The 12008-nt window shown below is 38.0% G+C and overlaps 1 protein-coding gene across 2 annotated transcripts in view; it reads left to right on the top strand.

The window, feature by feature from the left end:
- The first annotated feature begins 246 nt into the window (after positions 1 to 246).
- Positions 247 to 12008, top strand: part of dock10 (dedicator of cytokinesis 10) — a 301844-nt gene continuing 290082 nt past the window's right edge. The window contains exon 1 of one of the 2 annotated variants that reach the window (XM_052109636.1): positions 247 to 479. In XM_052109636.1, coding sequence (XP_051965596.1) covers positions 372 to 479 — 108 coding nt within the window. In that variant the 5' untranslated portion in view covers positions 247 to 371. The remainder of the gene's footprint in view (positions 480 to 12008) is intronic. The other variant, XM_052109639.1, reaches the window with a different exon arrangement.

The raw sequence follows: 12008 nt of genomic DNA, 5'->3' as shown, positions 1-12008 counted from the left end.
GTTTAGGTACACTCAACACATTCATGTTTAATTTGCAAGGTGACATGTTAGCTTAATGAGTGTGCGTTTTTATTATAATCAATTGCGGGCCCTATCTCTGTTGTTCTTCATATTTGTGAAATATACCTGGCAAATTTTGCTGAAATGAATTACTGCATGAGCATGACCTCTTTATCTCTCTGCTCAGAGCATGCTTGCTGAATGAACAGAACCCTGCCCACCACGCTGTAGTAAAACTGTTCGTGGTAGAGGGAGAGCCCGGACCAGCATTAACAGTCGCTTTAAAGCAGTATTTTGCTTTGAGCGTAATTAACACATCACGGATTTGTAGAACGGACCAGCGGCTGTTGTTCGACTGTACTGATGAAGAAATGGCAGCGGAATCAACCCGGAGATTTACAAAAAACCTACTGAAACCGGGAAGCGCGGCTGAGATACGTCAAACAGCATCTAATGCCTTAGTGAATTCTACTGTAACGGTAAGACGCGGGGAAAGGACAGAGCGCCTTCTGGTTTATTTCGATGTTTTCGTTTGCATTGCCAACGCCAGTATTTTGCGTAAAGATGATGTGTCTGGTCAACTTGATGCTCATTGCTTACTTAAGGGGTACAATAGAGGAAAATTATATATTATGTCAAACTGCATTTTTGTATAAAAATGTGATGAGGACAATTGAAATGCATTTGCAACAGTTACGTTGCCCTGCGGCGATTCTTTATGGAGATAATAAACGAACAAGATCCATCTTGGTGTTTGTGAACAGCAGAGTCTGTGGGCCACTAATGGCCTCTGTGCTCAGTCAGTGTCTGCGTAAACCAAAACAATGTTTTTATTTTATTTTGAATGTGTGTTCTATTACATAAATAAAAGCTTTCGAATGCATGCTTTTCGCGGGAAATGACACCCTGACGGCAGCTTTACAGTAATGCTTGGTGACGTGTAAAGATTATGGTAAAATGCTGCAACGTCTGTAGTGGTCTCTGTTGCTAGTGGATACACTGAAAATGTTTAGTGAAATGACTACTGTATATTATTGATTTGCAGTGGTTCCAGCGTCATTCAGCAATGCATTTACACTACCTAACGGAACATGTGTATGCAACGCTGCTGCAACTTGGCAGCCACATACTGTACTACTGTGCTACCAGTGTGTGCTATTCATTTGACAAGTTTTGTACATTTTGCATCATGTTTTCAAATCACTATTAAATGCCTAACCGTTTAAAATTAGTCCTTTTTAATTTTTTTCAACAATGTCAGATTAAAGTGCAAAAAGTGTTATATGTACAGTAGTCATAAATTTGGCATTTATCACATACTACATGAAGCCTGTAATATCAATGATATATGTCCCATATGACTTTCAGCTTGGGGTGACTGTTCTATATCTATATACCTTGACACAGATCTCTGAGCTTTGATCATGTCTCTCTTTCTCATCACACAGTAAATTACATTGACGGGCAAACTGTGTTGGTCTATTCTCAGTATTGTTATCAGGGTATGAATAACAATGTTGGCAGAACTGTGACACCGAATGTTGTGTGCTCACACGGTGAGTGGGCAGTCACCAGCAGTAGAAGTGAGAATGGGAAACTGTACAATTTTACAGTTCAATAGTCTTTCTTTGGTTAAAAGTAAAATAACAGCTAAGGGATTTGGCAATCAGTGCTAATATATTGCATGTTCTTGAAGGAAGAATGGTCAGAGACTGTTGTGTTAAGGCCTGTTGTGTCATTTGCCAGATCATTGTGGACAAATGCAGTCAAAACAACATAAAGCCTTGGCAGAGAGAGAGAGAGAGAGAGAGAGTGTGTGTGTGTGTGTCTTTAAGAGGGTCACACATGTAGTATATTCCCATCAGAGAAAATTTATGTTTTTTAACACTGTGTGGTTGAGTATTAATTATTCTGTCTCATTGCTCCCTTACTGACCATGTTTCAATTGCTAGTTCCCATCTTTGGCACTGCCAGACATGTCAACATGATGTGCTGAGCTCCAGCCTGTTTTTGCAATATGTGTGTTTCTCCAACTCCTGCAATCAACTTATCTACTGTACTTCAATCAACTTATCACATCAAATCACTTTAACTATGACTTGAAAGTCAATATACACTGTAACATTTGCATTATGTAACCAACTACTTTTCCAAGCATATTCAAGCAAGATCAAGTTGCATGCTAGCTCTGCTGATAGCCTGTTTAAATATTATTAAAATGTACACCGGTATGATGCATTAGACCTACGTTAACAATGCCCTCTTTTCATACTTTTTCATAAAATGGAAATAAATGGATAAAGCTATTACATGTTATATCACAAAACATTTTTCATATCCACAATGCATATTGGTACATTTTTATATCATAAAATATCATACTCTTAATAAACATAATCTTTATATGTTTTCCTTCTTTGTTCTGCTCTGTTAAAAACACCACCATAGACCAGTATGTATAAAGATTGCTTTAAGCTGGTTAATGCTGGGCTGGTTGGTTTAGTGCTGGTTTGAGGTAATCATACTGTTCACCAGCAAACCTGTTAGTGAAGCTGATTCACCAAGGTGGTCTTGCTTATTAAGGTAGAGAAGTAGCACCATCTTCTTGCTGGTTGGAGTTTAAACAGGGCAGTTGCATGTGGTTAAGTAGTCTGGTGGGTACAAGTCAGCTGTGGAAATGGGGGTGTGGTCGAGCAACATTCTGTGGGGATTGAGACTAGGAGAGGAAAGAGGTAAGGATTGACACCTGAGTGAAATCATCTCTAACAGCTGTTTTGTGTTGCAATGAGAGTTGGAGAGAGATATAAGGGCAGTCCAACATGGAGCGGTAGTGTAGCACGCTCATGGCCAACACCAGTGACGATTATCTGAACCGGTCCCGGGCCTCCCCTAGGTCAACTCAGCCTAAAATGAGTACCTGGTGCGGTGTGTAAAACATCGCCTCTGGGGAGACAAAGGCGGTCGGGCGTGGTGCTGGCCACCCCCTCGTTTACCGTTCTGGCCTTCATAGGTGCTCGCTAACAGAACTTGCCCCTACAGTCTGTTAAGCCTAAATGGGGGATCTTTGTCTTTGTTGTTGTTGTTGTTGTTGTTGTTGTTGTTGTTGTTGTTGTTGTTGTTGTGTGTGTGTGTGTGTGTGTGTGTGAGCGTGTATTTATCACTTTGTGGGGACCAAATGTCCCCATAAGGATAGTAAAACCCGAAATTTTTGACCTTGTGGGGACATTTTGTCGGTCCCCATGAGGAAAACAGCTTATAAATCATACTAAATTATGTTTTTTGAAAATGTAAAAATGCAGAAAGTTTTCTGTGAGGGTTAGGTTTAGGGGTAGGGTTAGGTTTAGGGGATAGAATATAAAGTTTGTACAGTATAAAAACCATTATGTCTATGGAAAGTCCCCATAAAACATGGAAACACAACATGTGTGTGTGTGTGTGTGTGTGTGTGTGTGTGTGTGTGTGTGTTAAAGCAAGTAAATAAAAGCTTACGTGGATTGTTCATCTGGCTACCTCTTCTTCCTCCACAAGAGAGCAAGGAAACTTTCACACCAGCATACTTGCATCTGATGCGGTGGACCAGCATATTAGCATCCAAAACTCAACATATGCTAGTGACCATGCTGGTCTTTTTAGCAGGGTCCTCTCTGTCTGATTCCTGTGGCTTGGTCTTCCTCTCTCTGTGCTTTGTAAATCTTCCCCTTTTGGTTTGGATGACATTTCTCATCACTTGTTTTCCTTGTCTTCCCTATGTTATGGATGGATGAGTGTTGACTGGTGATGTGAGTGTTTAGTCATGTCATGGAACACCAGGTCAGCACAGTTAGGACTGGTGTAACTGTGTGAGGTACCATTTTAATCCCACTTTCCCCCAAGTCAAGTCAAGTCAATTTTATTTGTATAGCGCCTTTCACAACACACATCATTTCAAAGGATAAGGCATTTACAGACGATAAAACTAATGTCTATAATGTTGATAAATCATCATTGTGCAATTAGATAAAATAAGATTGTTTATCGTGTTTAAAAATAAGTAATTAAATAGTAATTGTATTAATTACCCCAGTGAGCAAGTTGAAAGCGACTGTGGCAAGGAACACAAAACTCCATAATATGTTGATTAATGGAGGAAAAATAACCTTGGGAGAAACCAGACTCACTGTGGGGGCTAAGTAAGTGTTAAGGGTCAGTGTTTAAACATCAATTTAGTTTGAACTGTAAGATTAATGACCAATGTCTTTTGAAGTCCATCCTGGATTAACTGCAGAAGTTCACATAGGTGCAATTGTCCTTGTTAATTGGCTGATGAAGGCTTTTGTTGGCAATTGTTAGTCTATGCATTCCATTTCAAGATCATAGTCCATCAATAGACCGAGGTGATGCAGGCAGAGATCAGGGATGTGAAACGCAGTTCAACCTGGCCGGTCATTTCGGTGAGGTTCGGTGTGGTCCATCCTAAATCCAAGGTTCAGACAATGGCATATGAAGTATCCCATGTCTCATGGTTAGAGTTGGCATCAGTTAATCCTCTGAAGCCCATCATAATAGACTGAAGTGATGTTTGGCTGGCACTGGCTGCATTTAGTCATCATCATTCAGCAACACGTAGCATTGGAGTCCAACATGAAGCATGAATGGTTCTGGTGAACTCTGGATAGCAGTCCCGAGGTTGAGACAGGGACACAAATTAAATAATATAAGCATAGATGCCATTCAATTTATTTCAGAGATATACTGTAAATCATGATCAATGTTTCTGGTTTCTGGTTCCGGCAGACTAAACTAAAGTAGCCTAATTGTGGGTTGGAGGATAAATTAGGTGTATGCCTGGCTAAATAGATGAGTCTTTAGTCTAGACTTAAACTGAGTGAGTGTGTCTGAGTCCTGAACAGTGTTAGGGAGACTATTCCATAGTTTAGGGGCCAAATGTGAAAATGATCTTCCTCCTTTTGTGGATTTTGATATTCTAGAAACTATTAACAGGCCAGAATTTTGTGATCGTAATGAACGTGATGGAATATAGCATAGTAGAAGGTGACTTAAGTACTGCAGAGCTAGACCATGCAAAGCTTTGTATGTAGTTAACAGAATTTTTTAATTAATACGGAATTTAACAGGTAACCAATGTAACGATGATAAAATGGGGCTAATATGATCATATTTCTTGGTTGTCGTTAGCACTCTGGCTGCTGCATTTTGAACCAATTGAAAATTATTTATTGATTTTGCTGGACATCCTCCCAGTAATGCTTTACAATAATCTAGTCTTGAGGTCATGAACGCATTAATTAGTTTTTCGGCATCAGCAACAGAGAGCATGTGCCGTAATTTAGCAATATTTCTTAGGTGGAAGAATGCTGTTCTACATACATTGGTAAATTGATTTTTAAAGGACAGATTGGCATCAAATATAACACCTAAGTTCTTCGCTGTTGAAGATGATGTAACAGTACATCCATCGAGAGTCAAATTATATTGTAGTGGCTTATTTTTAGAGTTTTTTTGGTCCAATAATTAGTACCTCTGTTTTGTCAGAATTGAGTAGAAGGAAATTTCTGGCCATCCAATCTTTTATTTCATTGATACACGCTGCTAATTTAGAGAATTGTGAAATCTCATCAGGTTTTGAAGAAATATAAAGTTGTGTATCATCAGCATAGCAGTGGAAACTTATTCCACGACTCCTGATAATATCTTCCAGGGGAAGCATATTCATGGAGAAAAGCAGAGGCCCTAAAACTGATCCCTGTGGCACTCCATATTTTACTTTTGTTTGGTTTGACAATTACTCATTTACATAGACAAAGTGGTAGCGGTCTGCTAAATATGACCTAAACCATGCTAATGCAACTCCACAAATGCCAACATAATTCTCTAGCCTATTCAAGAGAATGTCGTGATCTATCGTGTCGAATGCTGCACTAAGATCTAAAAGCACTAGAAGAGAAATGCAGCCGCGATCAGTTGATAAGAGCAAGTCATTTGTAACTCTGATAAGTGCAGTCTTTGTACTGTGATGAGGCCTAAATCCTGACTGAAATTCTTCGTATATACTATTTCTCTGTAGAAATGAACAGAGGATGCAACTTTTTCTAGTATTTTGACATAAACGGGAGCTTTGAAATCAGTCTATAATTAGCCAATTCTCCAGGATCAAGTTGTGGCTTCTTAATAAGCAGTTTGATAACTGCCATTTTAAAGTTTCTTGGAACATTTCCTAAGCATAGCGAGGAGTTAATAATATTAAGAAGAGGTTCTGATATTACTGGGGATACCTCTTTTAAGAGCTTAGTTGGTATAGGATCTAACAAACATGTTGTGGATTTTGATGTTTCGATAAGTTTTGTTAGCTTTTCATGACCTATGACAGAGAAGGATTGAAGTTGCACATGAGGAAAATTATTAAACATTGTTTTCTGAGGTGCTATGTGTTATGAATGCGGGAAACAGGAGAAGGCAGATGGGTGGTAAGGATCCAAATGCGGTTTATTTCAAAATAACAAATAAGCAAAACACAAAGAAAAGTCCACGAGGGGAAAAACTATCTCAAATACAAAAGAACACACAGCGGGTAGAACAGACAGCAAAACATCCACAACGAAAAAGGAACCTCGAGCGAACAAGAACAACATATCAACATACAACAACAGACAAGGGAATGGAGGAACAAACAGGGTTTAAATACACAAGGACACAATAAAGACTAAACGAGACACAGGTGAGAACAATGATGTGTGCAGGCAGTGAGGGAGGCCGGGAATTGTGGGAATTGTAGTTTTCTACAAGGACAGTGAGACTCGGGGCGGACAACAAGGAAAACATGACATGGAATGTGATCCGTGAAGGGTGAAACAGAAAACACGGGGCAGACAACAAGGAAACGTGACATGGAACGTGAAAAGTAGCATGTGAAACAGACAACACGGGGCAGGCAACACAGGAACGTGACACTATGACAGATGATTGCATAATTCCAATTTTATTTCTGATTATTTAAATTTTATCTGTAAAGAAATTCATGATGTCAATACTCTTGTGCTGCGACGTAATATCTGGTTCTGTTGAGGCTTTATTCCTAACCAATTTAGCCACAGTACTGAATAAACATCTAGGATTGTTGTGGTTATTTTCTATGAGTTTACTAAAATATGCTGACCTGGCAGCTTTTAGTGCCTGTCTGTATCTACAGACACTATACTTCCATGCACCACAAATACTACTCGCATCCGAAACAGTATCTACCGGATTCTCTTTCTCACTGACCTCCACTAGCGTTCGGATGCGAGTCTCTAACTCATTAACCTTCTCCGTCAGCCTGACTAATTCCTTACATTTATCACATGTGAATCTCTCTCTGCTGATGGAGGAGGCTATTGTAAACATGTGACATGCAATGCAGGAAGAAATAACATGAGCGGATGCCATGACTTACCGCAAATTGTATGTTGTTAGTTGTTCCTGAGCGGTGAGGGTTTGAGATTGATGTGAATCCCTCACAAAATTGTTTGTTGTTGGTGGTGGTTGTTCTTGATAAGCATTGCTTTGAGATCGATGCAATAATCTGTGTACCGCAGAGGAGAAAAAACTGGTGTCTGCTGAAAAAATGCACGCAGTTTAATCGCGATAAAAATAGAACGCGGATGCAGGTGGAATATGCGCGCAGTTCAATCACGATAAGAGAATATTACGAGGGAAACTCGATGCGCACTTAAAAATGGCAGATGTTAAGGATTAAAGGCTGAAAACGGATATATAAGTGATGCTAAAAAACTAGCAGGCTACAAACACAGACTCTAGCTAGGTGCCAGCAGCAACAGGTAAAATACATGCAGATGAAACAGTAGAAAAGCGGAAAAACCTGAAACACAGTAAAATGACAAAGGATATAACAATGAATATAACGATGAACGTTTGAGAATAAGAGTAAGCTATAAGGCTACAAACAAATCTCTCCTTTGCGTCCAACTATTGCCTATTGTTGAAAGCCATTACCACATGAAGCTGGTTTGTTGCTTGCTTTGGCCAGAGGATCAGAAAGCATGTATGTGCATTTTTCTTCTGCATCTACAAGATCTTATGCAATACTTTGACAGTTAATACGCAGCATGTTGGTGTGTGAGTTTTTGTGTGACAGATGTTGTGGATTAACTGTTTAAAAAAGAAGTCCAAAGGAAGTTTAAAATTGTTGTTTGCTTGCGTACCTTCGCTGACAGTGTTATATTTAAAGTGCTCCAGATTTACTTCAATTGTACATTTGCATATTTCCAAATGTTTTGTCAATGGCACTGGGGTTTTGTGGACTGTGGAATAGATGAGAGCATTTCTACCACAAAGCTGTATTCGACTCAAACCTAAACACAGAAAAAAACAACACATACTTTTTCTGTTGTTGTTGTTGTTTTTTTTTTTTTGCCAGCCTGCTATTCAGGGGTGGGCAGTATTACCAAAATGTTTCTAATATATACTAAATATACACTGCACCACCAAGGACCCCTCTGTCAAGCTCCTGAAGTTTGCAGACGACACCACTGTCATCGGCCTCATCCGAGATGATGATGAGTCTGCATATAGAAAGGAGGTTGAACGGCTGGCTTTCTGGTGCAGTCAAAACAACCTGGAGCTGAACACGCTCAAAACAGTGGAGATGATTGTGGACTTTAGGAGGAACACCCCATCATTGTCCCCCCTCACCATTCTAAACATCACTGTGGCAGCAGTGGAGTCATTCAGGTTCCTGGGCACTTTCATCTCACAGGACCTGAAGTGGGAGATACACATCGACTCCATTGTGAAAAAGGCCCAGCAGAGGTTGTACTTCCTTCGCCAGCTGAGGAAGTTCAACCTGCCACCAGTGCTGCTGAAACAGTTCTACTCAGCAGTCATTGAGTCTGTCCTCTGCACTTCAATAACTGTCTGGTTTGGTGCAGCTACGAAATCAGACATCAGAAGACTACAAAGGACAGTTCGGTCTGCTGAGAGGATTATTGGTTGCCCCCTGCCCCCTTCAAGAACTATACATTTCCAGAGTGAGGAAAAAGGCTGGTAAATTCACTCTGGACACCACTCACCCTGCCCACTACCTTTTTGAACTGTTGCCTTCTGGCCGGCTTCAGAGCTCTGAACACCAGAACCGTCAGACACAGGAACAGTTTTTTCCCTCAGGCCATCCATCTAATGAACAATTAAATTGCCCCATTGAGCAATAATGATGTGCAATACACAGTTTAATTTGAATTTTAATTTATATTATCCAACATATCCACTTCTGCCATTACTTACATTGCTCTGTACATAATATACTGTTTTTTGTTCTTTATATACAGATTGTATTAGATTTGCACTCACGTGTGTGTATGTGGGTATGTATGAAGGTGAGTGTATGTACGTATATGTATAATTATTTATATTGTGTTCTTTTTTGTTTTTAATTACCTATGTCTTGCTGCTGTTTTTGGTATTGTTTGTATTGTTGTAGACTGGAAGCTCCTGTCACCAAGACAAATTCCTTGTATGTGTAAGCATACTTGGCAATAAAGCTGATTCTGATTCTGATATATATATATCATAGTTATTTTTGCTGGAAATTAAATTCAAAATATTTAATATATTCCATAATCATGTTGTAATTAGGGTGTAAGGTATCTGGCGATACAATATTATATAGATATCTAGGTTATGATTCTTTATTTTTGGTGGATTGTGATTCAAAACTGCGATATATGGCAACATTTTACTCACTGTTTTTTATCATAGTACTTCAAAGAACTGCAGCCAAATGTTTAATTAATATAAAAGTGCCTGAAATAATCTGAATGTGAACCATTTATGTGTGCATATAAACAATACTTACTCTCAAATAAGCTTTTTAGATTTTCACATTGAATGATGAATTGGAATGTGGAATATTTTCTGTAGTTTCTTTAGAATATTTTTGTGTTCAGTTTAGTTGTGATACAATGTAACATTACTCAGTTTTAATAATGTTATAATTTGTAATATATTATTATTGTTGTTGTTGTTGTTATTGTTACATATTACATTTTAAAACCGTCTGGCTTTTATTTTTGCGGAACACTACAGGAAGAACTTTGAGTTTCTGTCTGTAGGCTGGTTCACAGTAGTTTTAATATGTTTCTCAATAGGTGAGACACATGAACCAAACTATCAAGCATCTACATCTGAGATGGAGTTCAGTGGAGCACTCACTTGTGAATCACAAGCCGTGCTATGGTAGGCTATGCTCATTCACTAAAGTGTGCTGTTCATGCAGAATGTATATTTACTTTTTAAATGCATCCTTTTGCAATTCACAAAACTTTTGTATTAGAGGTCGACCGATATATCGGTTTTACCGATTAATCGGCACCAATAATGATTTTTGGAACTATCAGTTATCGGTAAAAATCCACACCGATTTTAAAAAGTGGGAGGCACATGTACAAACTGTTGTAATTCCTACACCGTTCACCTGATTTGGATGTAAATACCCTCAAATTAAAGCTGAAAGTCTGCAGTTTAAGCACATCTTGTTCGTTTCATTTCAAATCCATTGTGGTGGTGTATAAAGCCAAAAAGATTAGTATGGTGTCGATGTCCCAATATTTATGGACCTGAATGTATATACATACAGGGGTAGATGACAAATAAGGGTGAAACAGCATTTTTTAAAACTAAGTTCTAAATTGCTTGAGAATTGTATGAATTTGTAAAGTTCAAATACTGTTGTTTTTGAAACTGTTAGAGGTTAGCAGATTTTTTTTGTCATTATGCAATTTATTAAGCTTTTCTCACAGCTCCAGGCAAAATATGTCCTGCGGTGTGACATGAAATGACTATAAAATTCTAATATCGAAATATTATTAATTTCAAATACAAATCAGGTATGTTTTAAGTTTAACAATATTCTTAAAGAATGATCATTATAATTCTGCGCATATTTTTTTCATATTCGATTATATTCTTTGCTTGTGCCATCTTTTACCACTCACTCCAGTGGAAATATTGTGTAAAATAAGAAAAAATATTTGAAAATGTTTATTATTTTTTTATATAGTTATATTATGCAATGTTTTCAAATGCATATAATTATTTAAGCTAGTTAACATGGTAAAAGTCGTTTAATTGTGTTTGAAGTGATGTCACACCACAGGACATCCCGTCACACCACAGGACGAAATGAGACACTGTATGAACATTTATGGTGAAATGTAGTGAGTACTTTTGTAACAAATTCATTTGCATCTCTATTTGAACATTAATGAAAATTCAACACATCAGCACAATCTTATTACTTAGTGTATGAATTTGAACTAAAAACAGGCATACTGAATAATTAACATTTTTAAGGCGTCAAATCAGACCCAGTCATAAAGTCCATTCATTTCTATTTTTAACTTAAAAGACTAAACAAATATCTTGTTTCTCAGGAGAAAGTCATTAAAATCATGCTAAAATAATTAAAAGCATGTTAAAATCATCAATTCATCTCTTTGAACAAAGATTCCAGTGAACAAGAGAAATTTGACTTTCTGGAGTTGTCACTAACAAAATATCAGACCATAAACATGACAAGCTGTTAGAGCCAATATAAAAAAATTAAAAAAAAGGATGTAGAAATTATTTCATAGGAGAAATGGCAAACTTATGTGTTGAACATGAGCCAGTCCATGTTCGTTAACCTCATAACTTCGACTATGGGGCTCAGGCTCTGAAATCTTACCAATTATGTCACTCCGCGAGTAGTAAATGGTATCTTCTTTGTCAGGCCACTGGAAGGCATTCTTGTTTCCATGTTGAACCATACAGTTCGCCTGTATTTTCTCTCCCTGAATATTCAACACTTGGCCCACATATCGCTTCTCATCATATTTTACTATGATGAACTTTCCCACTTCAAACACTTGGTCTTGGTCACTTTCAACATCTTCATCCAAGAAGGACTGGGTAGGGATAGGGTTAACATAGTTATACATATATATATATATATATATATATATATATATATATATATA

This window comes from Xyrauchen texanus, chromosome 38 (assembly GCF_025860055.1).
Source record: "Xyrauchen texanus isolate HMW12.3.18 chromosome 38, RBS_HiC_50CHRs, whole genome shotgun sequence".
Lineage (NCBI taxonomy): Eukaryota > Metazoa > Chordata > Actinopteri > Cypriniformes > Catostomidae > Xyrauchen > Xyrauchen texanus.
The sequence above is the reverse complement of the archived record's forward strand: the minus strand, read 5'-3'. Positions and strand labels throughout refer to the sequence as shown.